The following is a 19,128-nucleotide window of genomic DNA, read 5'->3' on the forward strand; positions in this document are numbered from 1 at the left end:
ATAAGGGGTCCTGCTTTTCTCATGACTTTGAATTTGAGAAGTCAGTGCGCTAGCTTATAGAGTGCTGCGTTTGTTGGGACTCTTATTTTGACGTGAACAAGGAAGTGGTTCTTGGGTTGAACTCATCACAGGTGGAACCATTGGAGAAGAAAAGCTCCACTTCCTGTCTGCCTAATGGCGTTGAAGTTGGCATCTAAATTGGAGGCTCTTCTCAGCGATGAAGGGATGCTTCACAATTTTTGTTTATTAATGGAGAATGGTCATGACTTTTTTAAATACTTTTAAAAAGTAAAACATGAACTGAATATTTTTTTCCTCTTTAAACAGAAAATTCTGCATGTTTTACTATATTATGCTCATGTGCCATCATAAATTCAGACCTGTTGAAAACTGTAAAATTACTTTTCAAAACTTTTTTTTTTTTTTTAAGTTTCCCCCTAAACTCTGAATCCTGCCCCAGATATTGAGGACCATCCGATGACCTCCAGCGTCCCAGTCGTCAGCTTAAAGCACCAAATTTACATTTGTAACCATCAGCAAGTCTTGGCTTTTCGCCTAGTGATAACCCAGTATTTAAATGGTAACTAAGAACTTCAGCCGGGTTTTCTAATCGTCATGCAGGTCGTTTGAAACTCGTCGGGCAGAAGTGACACCGTGACCCCGACTGCGTCTGCTGCTCTTTTCGATGCAAACGTCCTTTAAATGACGCGTCTGAGGAGAGCTGTTAGGAAATCTCCAACTGAATGCCATCATCCCGATCTGCACACATCCGCTCCTGCCAGGCGGTTGGTTTAAGTCGTTTCACATCTCAACAATTGCTTTCCAGTTGTTGTTTTTTTTTTTCTTCTTTTTTTAATCCACCAGCTTTGTAAAGAACTACCTCAGAGCAGCAGTCTGGTGCTTGCTACTATAATCCCGTTTGTTTATGAGAAAGGCGCCGAAGCGAAATCTCGTAGTGACCAAACCAATACAAGCCAATATCGTGTGAGAAAACTTTTAATGTTGCTGTGCTCGATTTTTACTTTTTTTTTCTTAGGGGACCAAATTTATTTATTTTATTTGTTTTTTGTTTGTTTTTTCTCTCTAACCAATCCAGAGTCAGAGAACCCAGCGTTAACTTTAGGATTCCTTCCTTGTGTGTGTCATAAACCATAATCACGACTGGATCTTTCTCGTGTGCCATTGTGATTCCGATTTGCTGGGCGCCGATTTTTGTGGATTCTTTGTCAGCAAAGTTGTTGTGAGACGCAGTTGCGGTGATTCTCTGTTGCCGTGCGGGTTGTTGGTACGTCGGCTTTTTGTTCAGGTGTGTTTGCAGCAGCACTACATTGAGCATGTCGTTTAGTTGGATTTCTGAGCAGCTTGATTTCATTTGCAGTTTTACCAGGAAGCCAAAAACATTGCGGCTTGACACATTTTCCTCGCGATTAAATACGGACTGCTAATTTCTGCCTTTCCTCCTCGCTGCACTCGGCATCCCTCCCCCGTTTGCTCGCTAAAGGGAAGAAACACGTTTCAATCTCAACTGACAGCGTATAAATGATTCGACCAAAGGTACATATGAGCTGCTGTGTCACTTTACAGATCAAATCCAAGCTGTAGACATCTAGCATGTTCGCAGTCATTTTCTTTAGATGTGCCTTTTCTCGAATTTTTTTTTCTCCTCCTCCATCTGCTCCAGCATTAGGTTTCGACCTCCATCTCATTGTTTAAAAAAAACAAACCATAAATCAAATCCAAGACGTTCTCTCTCCGTTTTCAATAACCGTGAGTGTAGATGCTGCATAGAACGATCAGTATTTGTGTTTTTTGCACTTTTTGAAAGCAGTCTCTGAAAACGAATAAAAAAAATAAAGACGCCCATCTAGCTTGGGCCGAGTTTAAAAAAAAATGAAATAACTGACGAGGTATTTTATGCTATCAATAGGAACTACAAGGAATAATGACTTTGAGAAGCTTTTCTAAAAAAAAAAAGTTGATTATATCTATCTATATATATTCATGAAGTACCTCATAAGCCTGATATATGCTGCATTGACTCTGTTTTGTTCTCTAAATGTATTGTCCAACAATATATATATAAATATATATATCTTTTAATTTTCCCTAATGGGAGGTTTGAATGTCACAAGCGGCACACATGCCTCAGCCTACTGTTGCAACATCTTTTGGCCAAATCCACTCAGATTTTCTCCAAATGTTTCTCCACTCATGTCGACTTAAAAAAAAAATATTTTGTCGATGAAGAATTGATGGTGCACCAAGCGTTTTCACACGCCTGTTGACTCAGGTATCGCCATGAAAGGGCTGTACCGAACCCACCCTGCCCTTCCTTACACCTTTGTCTTAAGATGGCCTTAGAGCTACGTGGAAAGTTCCCATCTGGCCTTAAAGTGGAAGAAATGATGCACTACAATGTCCCGGACTCCACCTCAACGTTAACATCACCGCGTTATCTACCTCCTATGAATGTAGAGCCTGTCCTGGAGATGTAGTTGACTTCAAAGATGGTCCTTTTGTTTTTAAAGGAGATGAATAACAAATTAATAATAAAATCGGCCAACTAATTTCAGGACACTCAAATTTTTTTTTTTTTTGTTTTTTTTTGTTTTTTTTTTTTTTGTTTTTTTTTGTTTTTTGTCCCTGCTTTTAATTTTCTACCTGGAGCGTTTCCATGGCAGCCAAAGTCCTTCGGCAGAGGCAGCTCTGCAAAGCCACGTGACTTCAGACCTCCCTTCACTTCTCTCCCCCTTTTTTTTCTTTAAAACCACCGACATGCCAAAAACTGAGTTTGCTGTCCTTCCTGTTCTGGTGAGGGTTCTTCATGTTGCTGAATTTAATTTGTTCACATCGACTGCTAAGCTCCTTTTGTTTGTGTTGTTGTAAAGATGTAAGCTGTCTAGGTTTCTGTTTCACATTTACTTTTATTTTATTTTTCGGGTAACAGTTATGCTTACAGAACACAGAATATGCTGTAAACCCTGTTAGGACATAATGTGAATACGTATCACTTAATATAGTTCACACACTTTGGCTTGACTGTAAGTTGCGTAAAATAAAAAAAAACTTTTAAAATACCTTATTCTGCTGTTTTTCTTTTTTCCATTTGTGCATTTTCAGTGCTGTTCAGCTTCACTTGTGTAATAAGTACATGACACACACACGTCATAGTGTGTAGCTTCGCTTATTTACTGTTTGGCTAGCTCGGTGTCTCTTACTTTGCAGTTGTGGAGTCGGTGTTTGGGATCAAGAGCGCCCCCTGCCATGAGGCAAGAAAACTGCTTGCCTCACCTGGTCAGCAGACAGCCAAAGACACAGTAGCAGCCATAGGTTAGGATTTGATAAACTTTATTAGAACTTTACTAATAAAAATGCAAAAACACAGTGGGTTGATGTGGGGACATTTCATTCAATCACGCAGCCGGGCTGATGCAAATAAAACTTAAGATTGTGAAAAATTACATTTACTGTAAGAAACATCAATATGAGGTAATTTATCTTTCTTACCTAAAGTGCAAGCAAATATCTTTAAAAAAAAAAAGGTTTATTTATTATTTGATATTTAAAAATGAAAGGTGTAGAAGAATGATGCTACAGCTTTGCTCTTTTGGCTTTGCTTGGGTGCTTGTGGAGTTGGACGTTGCATCAGTTTCAGTCAGATTGGGGGTTTGGTAAGGAGCTTTGACATTCAATGACACTGAACATAAAGACAGAGTGAGACATGTTTACAAAAATACAACAAACGGGTTGGCTTGTGAGGACTGGGTGATGACAAAGTGACACATATAAAATAAAGCCGAGGATCACATCGGATTAAACTCTATACACTATTAATCACCACACTGATGGAAAATAAAATGACACATCTAGGCAAAACCAAGTGTTTGCCCCCCTTTGAAAAAGGAACTCAGTGTTTTCCTTCTTGGCAGCAGGAGGAGCGTCGACTCCTTGATCCATCTGGAGGACATGAAGTGATGAGATGATGACGGCTACTTAAAAAATAACCAAAGATTCAGGTGGAGACAAAATGGCTGCAGTGGTTGTTCAGACACGGCAACGACTGCTCAAAGATCCACGTCGTCCTGGAGCTTTGGTGCCGATGAATCCTTCACGTCATGGAAGAAGGACTGGCGATACAAAACCATCCACAACACTAAAACCTACAACAATAAATTAAATGGAAAAGTAAAAACAACTGGCCCAAAGCACATGACAATATGTTTGAATTGATTCCACGTGGGATATAAAGATTTGTCATAAAAAAATGTTATAAAATACATAAGCACTCTTTCCCTTTGAGTTTGGAGTAGAAAAGGAGTTGCACAGTGTGCAGGTCTAGGGGGAGAAGGAGCAATCGGATATTATCATTCAGTAGTATCTCCTCCCTCGTATCCTCTTCTTTGTCAGAAAACTCTACGGTTTGCGGAAGCGCCGGTTCAAGTCCTTAATACACCCAGTTCACTGGGACCCACTGAGGCTCGGAGCACAGTTTGTCCACAGCGGCCTGTAACGTCTCGAAGGCTTTGTCCAGGTTGTCGTTGACGATGGTCAGGTCGAAGTAGTGGTTGTAAGCCCTCTGGATACGGGCGCTCTCATCCACGGTCTTCCTCAGGTCCACGTCCTGTAGAGACAACAAGGGGACGGGTCACCGCTGGAGTAACGATGTTTGCAGTTCAGAGAATGAAAAGGGAGTGAAGACTCAGCAAATTATATATTTTATGTTAAGGATAAGGGAAAAAAGACAAGTTTTTTCCCCAAACTTGAAATGAAATGAAGACGCTGGAGGTTTTCTTGATGTCAGTGGTAGACTGGGTTCACCAAGTCTCAGAAAAAAATCATCAGACACAATCTACATGACAAACAGTTATTTGTCATGAATATTTGATGGAGTATCTATGATTTTGTTAGAGTGCATCATGAGCTCATGAAATACCGGAACAGTCTAAATGACAACTGAAAATGGGTCGGGACTTGGTCTTTCAATGGATTAATCAAATCGACACGATCACACTGTTGAGTTTGTCGACTGGTTACTCACCGTGAGCTGCTTTGTTGTGAGGCCTGCATCCACCACTGCTTTGTGCATGGCCTTGAGTGTGTCAAAATCAGGCGCTGCAATGAAAACCACGTAGGGCATGAACTCTGCTGTCTTCAGTACCTTCAAAGCCTGGAGAGGACAGTCGAGCAGAAACACGTTTACGTTCATCTAAAGTACATTCGCCGTGACGTTCTGCGTAGTTCCCTCCCTCCTGCCCACTATTTGCCAGTCCTTTTTGAGGTGCCATTCTTTGGTCCGTACCTGGGGGTTAACGTCCAGGATGCAGGTGCGTCCCGCGGCGACCACCTCATGTATGGAGTCGATCTTTGTGCCATACAGGTTGCCGTCGTACTCGCCGTGTTCCAGGAAGCGACCAGCCTTCACGTCCGCCTCCATGTCTGTCCGCGAGGTAAAGTGGTAGGTGTTGCCGTTTAGCTCCTCGTCACGGGGTCTCCGTGACGTATCTGAATGTGGGGAAAAAAAAAAAAAAGCATAGCTTTGAATATTTAATTTTTTTTTTTAATTACAGGCCCTTTAACTTTTTTTTATATTTGGGCTTCGGCAGTATATTTGGAAATGTTTGCCCGCTCTTCGTAAAGTAGCTCCTTTTCATTCAAATTTCATATGAACATCAAGTTTAAATTCGTTGCTGCATCTGCAGTACTTTTTCACCACACATAGCGTTCAGTCAGAATAAAAGATTACACCTTAAAATTTCAGGGAGTTTGAATACTTTGCGAGACACTGTCTATAGGAGAACAGGAATATTACGTACATGGTATAGTGGTGCCAAAGCGTGTGGGGTGGAGGACCATCAGTCTGTTCTTCAGGCTGCGTCGGCCCACCCCCTGAGCACCAATCAGGACTAGCGTCTTTCTCTGGAATGGAGGGACTTTGGCTACTTCCTCGTAGATCTGCAACTCGTGTCTGTCGAACTCTGTTCGAAAACGTTTTAAAGTTTGAGAAAACTGAACTAGAAACACCAGTTGTAAACCCAACACTGAGAAGAATATATTTTAACCTGCATTCTTCGCTGTTAAGTACATCATCTTCTTCTTTTTTTTCCCTGCCAAGGTGCCACAGAGAATTCCTAAAAATGAAACGGAAGGAACATTTATCCGTTTATACATATTTGCAATTGCAGCTTTTGGTCAGATGGGGGCAGGCATGGAGCGTTTTCTGAGAGTTGGTAGCATTTGTGGAATATTTGCTTCTAGTTTGTGAATTTGGTTCTAGTAGACTTTTGTTAAAATTAATGTGTTAACTGTAGCTTTCACATTTTGATGTATTACCAGTTATGAGTTTACATAAATTCACCATCAGCATGAATGTCTTAGAAATTTAGGGCTTTTTTGGTACAAATTACTTTCTAAAAAAGAAGTTAAATCTCTTTTTGCAGGTTAAAGAGAAACAACACTTTTTGCAGGCATCAGTGTGGTCTTGGCATAATTCTGCATGGATATTGGGCCGTTCTTCTCATCAGAACTTGTGGAGGCTCTTTAGTTTTCTGGCACAAACACAGCTTTTAAGTGCAGACCGCAGATCATGAGTGGGGTTAAAGCTTAATGTTAGCACGCTATCCGTTCCCATACCAATTCTGCCGTGTGTTCGGGATCATTTTGTTGTCGGAAAATCCACTTGTGTCCAAGTTTCAACCATCATCATTGTAGGTTTTGAGGAGGGTTTAAAAAAACCCAGGCACTGTTCTTCTCTGTTATTGTTTCCACTTTGTGTGACTCACTGGGTCTTTGACCTTCTCAAAGGAAACTTACCGTCATTGAGACAGAAATCATTTGACTAGGCAAATTTCAGTAAATCTTGCAAGAGTCAACTTTGGAGTTGGCGCTTCTTTGTGTGAGGAGACTCATAATCTGTGGCGATCTCCCTTCATATGGATAGTGACGGTGGTGTTCCGGCACCTTCATGTGGTTATGATGGGCATGAGGCTTGGGGGTTTTCCTAACTAATTTCCTTTAACACAAAGTTACATTTTTTTGGCTCCCATCTCATCTCCACTGAAAACGTGGGGGTTGTGCTCCAGGGATAATGCATCGTTAAAATACAAAATTAACATGGCATTCATGCTCATGATGACAGCATTTTACTATTAGCAAATGGTTCATTTAGATTTAAGACCACAATTACAACACTAGGCAGAGACAAACCTGATCCGTCAAAGTCTCTAGGGACAAACGCTTTTCTCTTCTCCTCCAAGAACTGACTGGGTATTAGTCCTGTGGCGCCACCCACTACATGGCACGCCTGCAATGGATTACAGTGCAGCTTGAGATTCCTTTCGTCTCGTGACCTTTGCGGACACTTGAGCAGAAACGACAAGTAAAAAGGAAAAGCTCACCTGCCACCAGTTGGGATCCTCTCTGTTGACAATCTGAAGGATGTCGCCTCTCTTAAAAGCCATTCCCGCCTCTCGACAGGGAATCAGGTTGTCACTGGCTGGATCGTAGTCAAAGTACGGCCGCACATACACCTGTCGGGGCGGGGGGGTCGCGCGTTCACTTAAATCTGATTATGTTTCAGAAGACAATACTGATACAAGGTAAGGCTGGAGTAAAGAGGTGACAACAGGAGCTCAGAGGACGCTCTGTGCTGCTCTTTGCGATGCACCACCAGCGGAGGCGTTTGCCAGGAAGGCTAAGTGCTCTGGCTGATGTATTAGATTAAACAAGCAGCCAGAGGAAGCCATAAAACAAGCCAGGAAAGTACACTGCTCAGCATGTGCAGAGCCACAGAGCAGGATAGCGTTTCGCATCATGTTTCATTCACCTTCACTTCCAGTTTATGCCTTCTTAGCATAAACTGGCATGTTCATGCATGTCAATTTATGTCAAAGATGAAAAAAGGGTCCTTTTTTTATTTTTATGTCAGCGAACGTGACTAAACAAGAGAAAATACAGGGTTTACAAATTACTGTACTTTCCATGTGAGGGCGCATGTAACTACAGAAAGCATGCGTGAGTGTGTGTGTGTGTGTGTGTGTGTGTGTGTGTGTGTGTGTGTGTGTGTCTGTATGAGGCTAAAACAGCAATTCTGACCTAGATAGCATGTCGAGTGTTATTAATAGGGCTCCCATGGTTCACATTCATGCACAGAGGATTGATGGAGGCGCCAGATCACCAGGCCGGTGCCACCACCCAACATCTGCCGCTCTTTCTGTGTCGTTTCTTTACACCAGCACTTAGCACCGATTTGTTGTTCTACCTGTGGAGGTGCAGGAGCATCCCTGTAGCTGGGGAGGATCTTCAGCGTGATGCCTCCGCTGCAGTTTTTCAGCATCTCCTGCAGCTCTGTGGGGTTGTTGCCGACGTCCTTCCCATTCACCTCTTTAATGATGTCACCCACGTGGAGCAGGCCTTGCCTGTCGATCATGCCGCCATGGAGGATCCTGGCGATGACCAGGTCATCTTTTTCTACACGAAAGGTCACGCCCTGTGGGGAAGATGAACGGGGATGGAACGTATAGCCTGGGCTGCTTCCTTCCCCCTTCGATCATCATTCATGTTCAACAGCAACAGGTGTGCAGGTACAAGGAAACAGATAAAACAAACGGAGTTGCCCTTCGTCTTGGCTCACCAGCGGCTCGCCGGCCTTCTTTCGAATGCCGATCATGCGGACAGCGTCGGCCTGCATGAGCGCGCTGTTGACCGCTGCATCGTTGGCCGTCTCAGCCGGTGGAGGCACTTCATAGCATTTTGATGCCACCATGTCGTGTGCCTCCAAAAGGGACTAAGAGAGGAGAGACAATAGTACGTGAAGCATCCCAAGAAAACAAATTATGTTCTTTCCAGATGATTAAGGAAAAGAATGTCTCTTGCTCAATTTCATTCACTCACAATACTCACTGGTTTAGTCTGAGTAAGCCTCGTTGTTTAAAACCATAAACAGAGGCAGTAGCTAGAAAAGGTAACTTTATGCATTACTGCTTGATGTAAAGTGCAAAGGAATGATAAGTATCAACTGACATTAATTGTGTGAATGCTATAAAGTACTGACCCTACTGAAAGCGTACAGCTACCAAGACTTTTAGTTGTTCAGATATTAAAACCTTTAGCTCTTTGAGGATGTGACGTCCTGATTAACTTTATACTCTGCAAAATATGTAACTTTTGACAACAAATGTTGCCAATAGACAGAATTGGGGTTAAGCTTTCAAATCACTCAAATCTCTTGTGGTTTTTCATAACTCATTTCTCCACTTTACCTTCAGCTAGGAATGCCATTCAAAGACTAAACGGATGAGCAGTAATAAAACATTTATGACTAATTTTAGCATGTTGCCTAATGTAAAAACCTTAGCAAATGCTAGGATATAAGATGCTTTTGGGACCATTCTCTGCTTAGCTAATTCTAGCTAAAATGTCACTGTTAGCACATAGCAGCTACTATTTGCTACTTTAAGCTAAAAGTAACATTTTAGCACATTAGCTAATGTTGATATCACCAGCTATTGTTAGCCACTGTAAACTAAAAAGTCACCACCAACATGTTAGCATTTAGCTGATGTTGATATTTAGGTTGCTACCAGGATAGCAGCTACTGTTAGCCACTTTCAGCTAACATTTTACACTTAGCAAGTTAGTATTTTAGGTGCTGGGATAAAAGATAATAAAAGCACAGCAGCTGATGCTAGCTACTTTTAGCAAACACCTCATTATTAGCACATTAGTATTTCTGTCCTACTTTATCTAGCCATTAACTTTAAGGTCATTGTGTCTAATGCAAAACTGCCAAGACTTCCAAGTAGCTTCCCTACAGGATTGTATTTACCAGCTTCTGCTATTTAGTATGCTTTAGCTGTGTCTTTTTAAAAGACTGTTCTTCACAAGTTTTTCTCTTCTAATGTTTCTGGTCATCCCTTCATTATAACAAGTGTTGCTACTTCAGTTCAGCAGATTGACAAATCTTTCTGAAAAAAAAAAAGCATTTCTGAGGTATTTTTGGAGATGTGCACATTTTCTTTGTTTTGTTTTTTTTCACTATGACTTGTAAAATTCTAAGTTGCACTTCTGACATATCCACTAAAATAATCAATCAACTAATGGATCACAATTTAGGATTACCCTCTGGATGTCATCACTTAATTTTTTGGTCCACTGATTATCCCTAAAATAGCTTCTTTTTTTTCCCCTATCCTGGAATTACTGTCTCTTGTTCCTAAAATATCTTGCTCAGATGATAAACAGTGGCTCTCCAGGAAACTCACTCTTCAAACTCACATGCTCAGTCTGTGATGTAATATCTGTTTCCCATTTCTATAAACCCAGCATCTCCCTTCCTCCCGCCCTCTCCCTCTTCCTCAGTAGGTCAACAGGGTTTTAACTTCCAGCTAACGGCTCGGACGGCTCTGATTGGTTCTGAGGGCTCGCTGGGCTCAGAATACCAACTCCCATTGGTCCAGCTTGTGTAAAGCTGCTGCTATGTTCAGCAATGGAGGTTAGTGTAAGAACAGGGCCCAAACATCAACTAACCAAAACTGCATACTCTGCTCACCATTCAATGCATGGTCATCTATTTGTTTTATACATTTGTAATATATGAATCAACACCACAACTGTAAAAGAGCGCCTTCACTGCATCCAGACTTGTCTGGTTGTGGAGGATTGCAGCTTCTAACACTACTTTCCTGTTTTTTTTTTTTTTTTTTTGCTCTGTTTACTCGGTCTGACCTGGAAGTGCGGCTCCTGCAGGATCCTCGACAGTTCAGTCGCGCTGTCATCTTTCACCTTGAGGTTGCTGATGTCGCCCAAGATCTCCGTCACCAGCTCCACGTTGTTGTCCTGCACCGCTTCTAGCTTGACATCTTCCTGCTGCTCCTGAACCTGGAGGGGACAGAGAATCTCAGGGAGGGCAGATGCTTCTCACAGATGTGGAAAAAGGAAAAAAATAAATCTCTTTGGATGACTCGCTGTTGTGTGCGTGTTTTATGTTGGTGGTATTATGTCAGATTTTGTTGTTTGAAGTGCTACGATGTTAATTTCAGCTGTAAACGACCTACTGTTCAGCCTTGTATTACAGTAAGAACATTAATCTAATTTCTAAGATTGGACGTAGCATTGAACATTTGTGAAAACAAATCATTTATAATTAAAAATATTGCATAATGCATGCATAATCAGTAAAAAAAAAAAAAAGCTTTAGCGGTGTGAAGCTGCATTCTTTCCTTATTAGAAGTGCGTATGGATTTTCTGGAGGACTCGTTTGTCAAAGCCTTACTGTACTTAAGCACCTCAGCCAGAGCAAGCAAAGGATGCAGAGGGGGTCTTCAACATGACTACAGGTTAGTCCGGTCACAGCCTCTAACCCTTAGCTTGAATTGTGTGTGTGCTACCTGAGGATGGGAGCGTACAATTGGACTTTCCATGATGCCGCGCAGAAAAAGCAGGTCGATGTCTTTCACGCCTGTGGAGGTAGGCCCCTCGCCAACATTATCCTCCACCTGCTGCGTTGCTGAAAACACAGAAAAATTATATGCAAAGAGGAACGGATAAAAGGTATTTTTGTGGGTTTAAGTTCAGCCATAGACAGACCGTTACTAATGGAACATCTGACACAAAAAAAAAACAAGTCCCGTTGAGCTGAAAGGGCTAAATTTCAGCTTCATACACTTTTCAAAAACCATTTTAGCTGCTTCAGAGCTCATTCCCACAAAAGCCTGCAGGTAGTTTGTGCGTGCCGACGCATAAAGCCAGCAAGATTCAAAGGCTGTAAGCAAAAGAAGACAAAAAACAAAAACAAAACAAAAACACAATCTAATCTGTTAACATAAACAGATTCTGTAGAAGAAGAGGTGTAGACTGTTTGTTTGAAGCAGCTAACGCCGTAATGCCAGGGTCTAAAAGCCAACGCAAGCCCATTTAAGCCACTTAGAGCACTGAAATCGTGTGTCAAGTGTTTTAAAGCCTGTGTCAGTGTGTCATTATGCACTTATGTGGATAATAATTATGCTCAGTCAGCATTTTTAGCCCGTTAACTTATGGTTTATTTCTCTAGATTTTGCTCTTGCTAACCCACTATTACACTTTTAACCCCAATCACGCTCTGTGTCATTAGGCTGTGCTCTATACTTTGAGTTTACTCTTGAGGAAACAAGTTCAATGTGCAACATCGCTGTCTTGGAAACCCCAAAAGAATAGTGCAGCTACTAACAGAGAAGCAGTATATATATAAAATTTATTTAAAAAAATAAAATAAAAAAAAAACACAACATGTTTGTGTAATATTAAATCAGACTAAACTTTTTTTTTGTTTCAGATTAGAATTACCAACATTATTTCTACTTTTTGCCCCACCCCAAATAGGATGGACAGATATACAGTAGGATTACTCTGCTTTTACAATTTCAAGGCCTTGTATATCTGTGCAAACCATTTCAGGCAAGCATAAGTGGCATAGAAACACTCAGTCATTATACTGACAAGGAAAGAGAAAGTTAATTTTCCCAGCAGTGAAAGTATTTTGGCACATAGTGTGTAAATCGAGGTGGCAGCATAATGCTGTGGAAATATGGAAGCAGTAATCATAAAACATTCTCTCTCTTGCTCCCTGTTTAATCTGATATTTAGAATAATCTTGGTTATCCTATTTTAACTAAATCAGAAAATGTCTCTTATTACATTTCAGAAAGTGTTGAAAAATTCTTTGTCTCTTTATACTGCATATAAAAATCTGTTTCTGGTTTGTTTGTTTGTTTGTTTGTTTTGTTAAATGTAGCAGGCTAAATGACGATTTTCAGTATAATTTCTTATAACATATTTTACATTTGCAGGTTATTTATTTTTTTATGTTTACATTTCTGAAAGTCGCACAACTGGGAACACACGTTCAGGTTTGTGAGTTGGTGGTTTTCATTGAAATGAACACAATGTACTACATGCAAGAAGTGACAAAACAGAAAACAAAAGGCAACCATAAATCATAAAGCACAGTCAGACTACATCAACAGCAAGCTCAGTGCCAAAACAAACCTTAAATATTTATGAAGGGCAAATACACTAGGGAGGATAAGACAAAACTACAGTGAGAGAAATGTAGTTGCATAATAAAAAAGAAGCACCAATCTAAAGTCCTGTTCCTGGGCTCCTATGGGGACCACACATGGTCTTTCAGACCACAACTGTAATTGTAGTAAGAGTCATACACACACACACACACACACACACACACACACACACACAAAACCATAAACAAACTGCACCTTGATTTCATTGTGCAGACTCCTACAGTCAGTCATAACTCTCCATAAATTATAATCAGTTAGTTAAGACATCCTATTTGTTATAAAGGCGAAACATAAAGCTGGAGCAACACAGACTCGTTCAGCGTTTACGCAGGACCGGAAACTTTGAAACCAGACGCGTCAGAGGAGAAACTAAAAAAACCAGAATCGAAGCACATCTGGAAGTAAACACCCAAACAGCTACGTTTTCATATGTTTACGGGGTTTTCTGCTCTCTGTGTTGACCTTTACCCACTCGCTGAGATAAGTGTCATGACGTTCTCGACCACAGGAATGTTTGCTCGGTTCGCAGCAAGAGTACACAATCCATCCTGATGGACACTCGCAATCTGTTCGTCCAGGGAAAATGTGGAACTAAGAAAAAGCCTCGTGCTCGAGTGTTTCTGTTGCCCTGCAAAAGGTTGTGGAAAATAAGCTCTTAATCTAAAACGGGATAGTTGCCGCGATTGATTCCAAGCAGATGCATTTATCCACATTATAAACTGTTCCCTGTGTGTTCTTCAAAGTCATCCTTTTCTACACATATGCTGCCGTGCATTGAATACTAATGGAGAGACTGCCTGCTTGAGGATCCATGCATCTATTTTTTAAGGGTGTAAGATAAATCCAACGCGGGGGGAAAAAAAGACTTGTCGACCTGTATTCCAGTCATATTTAATTGTAGCATCAACAGGAGTGTGCTGGAAGCTGCATACATCAGAGAGGCGCCTTGACAGATACTCTATCACACACATATTTTCATGCATTTTTGTTTAGCTTTATAGATGAAGAAATGGAGCACTTCTTAATTGAAATAGGGTTGTTCATTGCAATGACAAAACTGACAATAACGACAATGAACTAATCAGTGCATGGATTAAAACGCCTTAAAAAAAAAGCTGAGCTATAGAGCTGGAGTATATAACTTTTATAAAATATATGTTGTTGTTTTTTTACATATTTATTAATATATAAAATTATATATTACAGATTATCAGACAGATAATCTGTGAAAACAAAGTCGAGCTTCTCTGCTATCTCCCAGTGTTCCTATTGCCATCTACAGAAACACACAGCTCTCTCAAAAGCAACTAATCAGACCCAAGAGGAGGGTTTTAGCGCCGTCAATCATGGTTGTGTGCACGCTGCTCACAACCCCCCACTTGCTCTCTTTTTTTTAACTTTTAATGCGACCCGTATGCTTGATAATTCATTGAAGAACAGACAAATCTGTTAGAAAAACTGAATAAAATAAAAAGGCAGTAAACTGTTTGAAGTGTGTAATCTCTTTTGGTTCCATTTCAACAAAATAAATGTTTTTTTTTCCATTCAGTTGAGTTGTACCTACAATACATGAATTTTCTGATACAAATCCACGTGTCTCTTAAAACATAAGATCAGACCGTTCCTTTTCATTAAGGTTCCATGAATCTTTTACTGTTATAATAGCACCAACCACAAAATCACAGTGATTTCCTTTTACTTTTGAGTGGAATGGACAACATAATGTTACACTTTGAGAGCTATCCTACAACAGTGCTGTCTAAGCAAAGCGACTGAGACCGACATTTTTTTTCCGCCTCTCTCTCCAGGTGTTGTGTTTGCAAGTATCACAGCTTTACATGTGCACATATTTAAAATGAACCCCTCCAGCCACCATAAGCAAAAACTATAGCATCTATAAAGGGAATGTGCCAGTCCGTCAGTCAGCCAGCCCACCTCCTCCTTTCCTCACCTCCAGATGTCTCTGCTCCCTGAGAGGACTGCACAGCTGGGGGCCTCTCCGTGGCAGGTTGTCCAGAGGGCATTACCTCCTCCTGCACCCCATTCCGACAGGGATCGTCCATAGTTGTGACCATAGCCAGGTCCTCCTTCGCTCTTCTTCCCTTCCAGCCGCCACAAGTACACAAAGGCAAACCACTGGCAAACCACCAGTAGTAGCAACTGTGTCTTGTCTAGCACTGCCAACCTGTTGAACTGTCAGAGAAATGTAGGAGAAAGACAAAAGAGGACAAAAGGGGGGATTAGGGACAGAGGATAAAAAAATATAAGGCAAAACAAGTGTAAACTGAATAGGATTATTATCATTAGAGGATATCCACAGAGAGGATAGTGATGAGAAAAACGAATGATGACCAGTTCAGTGTTTGTCAGTCCCCTCGTTCTAGTCTGACTTTAATACCGTCTCATGCTCAACTCCACCTCCTTTTCTTGTTGATCACACACAGAAACACACATAATCCCACAATTCTCTCCTGCTGCGCTTGCTTGCGTGCCCGTCCTCTTGGATCCCCCACTCTAACAGAAGTCAAGTTACGCTTCTCGTCTTGACTCGGGCACACACACACTTATGTTGAATTTGTCATTATGTAAGTAACCTTACATAAGTCTAACTGAAGGGGGGCCAACCCTGCATTCCTACTCGTTTCCTCCTTTTTCTTTCATTCTTACTCAAAGTTAGGGCTTTGTTGGTACTTCTGAGGGCAGAAGCTATCAGTTTCAGCAGATTGTGTCCTAAATGTATTCTTCTACTGGTTATTCACTCGCTTAAAATTTATATTTTCAACTATGCAATAGGGAACGTGAGGTGCAGACAGAAAGATAAATATTTCGTAGGATTACAAAATATTTGGGGCTGGAGTTTAAGCTGTTCCAATATTTCAGGGCTAGACACTCACTGTAAGATTCTTTTGTAACACAGGCTATACTTGGACCAGATAAACATTATTTTTCTTTTAGTGGTGTATTTTAATAAATTACAATAGAAAGCCCTGTCAATACAAATGGAAAAAATGGGGGAAAAAAACCTAGCTATAGATGGCAGTTTCATGCCAAAGATCAGCAAATCTGATTTGACCTTTGTGTCTCATTTGCCACTTTTGCTATGGCGACTTATGCTAGCATGCTATTTAGCACCAAACAGCTAGGGCTAGTTGGTTGCTATTTGTGAATTTAACATTTTAGCAAATCCTAAATGTTTCAACAGGATGACAGATTTGCACCAACGTTTTGTAATTTAATCTGACCCACATTAATTTTACAATAAAAGCTTATTACTATCATGCTACCATGCTAGTTAGCACAAAGCAGCCAATGTTGCTTGCATGTCACCATCTAATTGTTTTTACTTAAACCAGAAAAGTAACAAATATGCCTAGTGCCGCCAAAAATAATACAATGAATTACAATTTAATACAGTTACAATGTTGTTGTTATCTGTAACATTTATTTGTTACAAATTTGAAGATGTGCAGAACATTTCATCTGTTTCTTGTAACTTGTTAACAAAAGCGATGAGTGGATGTTCTCTCAGTTTAGTAGATTCAACATGTTTTTTTGCAGCTGGAAGAGTCGTCAAAATTTGCCTTTCCTTGAAGCAAGGGAAAACTAACCTCCTTTCAACCAGCTGATTGACAGTGCTAGCAAAAGTTGGTTCAGACTACCATGACTCCGACTGCAAATAAAATACACAAAGACATACATTTGGGTACAATTATTGCTACGTTCATTGACAAAAATGTAGTACAAAGTGAACTGGCTGGACAGTTTCTTTGTCATTTTGTTGGTAGGCCAATTTAATGGTCAGTTAGTTGGTCCAATCAGTGATTAGTGAGCTAATTGGTTGGCTTATCAGTTGCTTGGTTTGCTAAGTGGTTGGTCAGTCGGACCACTGTTTGGTCAGCTAGTTGGATGTTAAAATAGTAGGTTGTCTCAAAGGTTGCTTGCTCAACAGTTACACAAGGGTAATTGTGAAATCAGTTTATTCAGAGCGAAAATGCATTTTAAAACTCGAAACTTGAAGTATCCCAGTGGAAATGGGGGAGGGGGGGGAGTGGGATGACTCAAAAACAGGCTCCTCCCTTCCAGCATCCACCAAACTCCGGCTTGCCACTGTGACACAGCTGTGCACCGAGCAGATCTGTCTGTTTTAATCCTGCCCATCCTTAACCCTAACCAGTCAACCCCTCCCCCATCTTTGGACGCAGGGTTTTTAATCCAGCCACGAAAGCACTGGATTACAGGTTCTGTCTCTCCCTTTTTCATCGCTATCTGTTTGGTTAAAAACGTCTCTGCCACTTTGGACTCCTTCAACAGGAAAGTGGGGATGCGAGCAGGCCATGAGTATACAGTGTTACCGCACACATCTCCGGCTGAGATAGAAGCACTTTGAAATTAGCTCTTCCCATACATACAAGAACACACACACACACACACACACACACACACACACGCACACACACACCCACACACACACACACACACACTCAAATCTATCTATTAAACTGTCAGTTTAGTTTTTCCACATCACAGAATAAAAACAATGGAACTAATCTCACGTAGCGTTCGACACATAACAGCATCATGACAAGAGAACGGCGTTCCAGAGAAAAGCATCAGCTGACCAAACTTCAGAATTGCTATGCTATTTTACTAGCTACTTTCATATAAAACAGATAATATCTCAAGGAGCTTATTGTGGCATCATATAAAATATTTCTGTTTCCTAATCAGACTGAAATATTTATCAGCCAGTGGACTTGGGCAAAATCTTGAAAAATACTGTGCATAATAATTAACTGTTGTAGCAAGGTGTGATAAACACACCTTGCTACAACAGAATGCTTTAACTTCAAAGCCCAGCAGTTTTCCCATTGACCTGTCACGAAATGTCTTCTTGTATTCGGTCCAAAAGTGCACAGTACGTTAGCACCGATGAAGCTTTGTTTACCTGTGCCAGTTGGTGCAGTCAAGTCCTATAGGCAGCAGTACAAAGTGAAAACCTGCAGAGGAGCACATTGTGTTGCATTCCTGACAAACACTTGCATGAACACTCAGACGCAACCATTTACCCCAGCAGATAAACATAGTGAGCAAATGTTTTCTCCCGTTGATGCATCTGTTGCATTGATCAAAGTCATCTCTGCAAGTTCTGAAAAAGGACTCTCGCCTGCAGAGTCAGCTATTGGTCTGTCTGAAGAACACTGAACAGAGATATCTCAAGCAGCGGATTGTGCTCAGCTATTCAAGCATGCCTGCATCATCTGCTAGCACTGTGCTGCTAACAAAGCGAATGGCCACTATTTTTCTGGAAGCAATGACAAAGCTGTGTGTGTGTGTGTGTGTGGTTTTTTTTTTCCCCCTCCAGGAAGGCTCTGCTTTCGTTTTAGGTTGCAAACTCAAGACGTGAAGTAACTGCTCTGAGATCATCAGATTGAGGTTTATGGGTGTGAGGTTAAAAAGCAGTTTCTACAGGGCTGTTTTCACTTGGCTATGCTCACTTCAGTGAGCAGCATACATTTGAAAAAATAAGGAGAAGAATTTTATGATCCACTATTCGCCTACCGACTGTCAGAGATGGACACCAGTGGTACCCTCATGACCCGGACAGGACTGAGCCTGCTTAGACATTATGTGGATCAGTGAAAGTCCTGACTTTCCTCACAGAGTGTGTGAATAACAGCCACACAATATTTATACATCCACAGATTACAGAGATTAAATACTGATTACCGCAGAGCACTGCAGTTCATCGCAAGCTACAAAACTACCAGTTGTCACTGTCCTTTGCAATGGGTTGTGTAGTAGACTAAAGGTTTTTATTTACAAATCCAATCTCATTCCTCTCCCACCGTCATTAAAGGAAGTGCAACATTGCGGAGCCGGAGTCTGGCAGATTCCCAAACTCACTCTATCCCTCTTTGGTTTAAGAGGTGCTGAGGTCTATCCCAAATGTTAATGGCAAGTGGTAGGCTACATTTAAGTAATAACTAAGAATATGCAACTGCATTAGCATCAGCTTTGGCCAATGATGATCTTCTTTTTTTTATTTATATCGGTATAAATATATATATATATA

At 41.0% G+C, this 19,128-nt stretch overlaps 1 protein-coding gene across 3 annotated transcripts in view; it reads right to left on the bottom strand.

Annotated features, from left to right (window-relative positions):
* Window positions 1-3,335: 3,335 nt before the first annotated feature.
* The window catches only part of pals2b (protein associated with LIN7 2, MAGUK p55 family member b), a 22,557-nt gene continuing 6,764 nt past the window's right edge, over window positions 3,336-19,128 (bottom strand). The window contains exons 2-14 of one of the 3 annotated variants that reach the window (XM_016676705.1): window positions 18,001-18,052; window positions 15,007-15,248; window positions 11,403-11,503; window positions 10,723-10,875; window positions 8,630-8,782; window positions 8,258-8,485; window positions 7,395-7,526; window positions 7,204-7,300; window positions 6,060-6,128; window positions 5,814-5,975; window positions 5,300-5,502; window positions 5,039-5,167; window positions 3,336-4,621 (exon numbers count right to left, since the gene is read on the bottom strand). In XM_016676705.1, the coding sequence (XP_016532191.1) occupies window positions 4,445-4,621; window positions 5,039-5,167; window positions 5,300-5,502; window positions 5,814-5,975; window positions 6,060-6,128; window positions 7,204-7,300; window positions 7,395-7,526; window positions 8,258-8,485; window positions 8,630-8,782; window positions 10,723-10,875; window positions 11,403-11,503; window positions 15,007-15,130 (1,728 nt within the window). In that variant the 5' untranslated portion in view covers window positions 15,131-15,248; window positions 18,001-18,052 and the 3' untranslated portion in view covers window positions 3,336-4,444. Of the gene's footprint in view, window positions 4,622-5,038; window positions 5,168-5,299; window positions 5,503-5,813; window positions 5,976-6,059; window positions 6,129-7,203; window positions 7,301-7,394; window positions 7,527-8,257; window positions 8,486-8,629; window positions 8,783-10,722; window positions 10,876-11,384; window positions 11,504-15,006; window positions 15,249-18,000; window positions 18,053-19,128 lie in introns of all 3 variants that reach the window. The other 2 variants (XM_016676704.1, XM_007562666.2) reach the window with 2 other exon arrangements.

Source organism: Poecilia formosa, unplaced genomic scaffold (genome assembly GCF_000485575.1).
Source record: "Poecilia formosa unplaced genomic scaffold, Poecilia_formosa-5.1.2 Scaffold139, whole genome shotgun sequence".
Lineage (NCBI taxonomy): Eukaryota > Metazoa > Chordata > Actinopteri > Cyprinodontiformes > Poeciliidae > Poecilia > Poecilia formosa.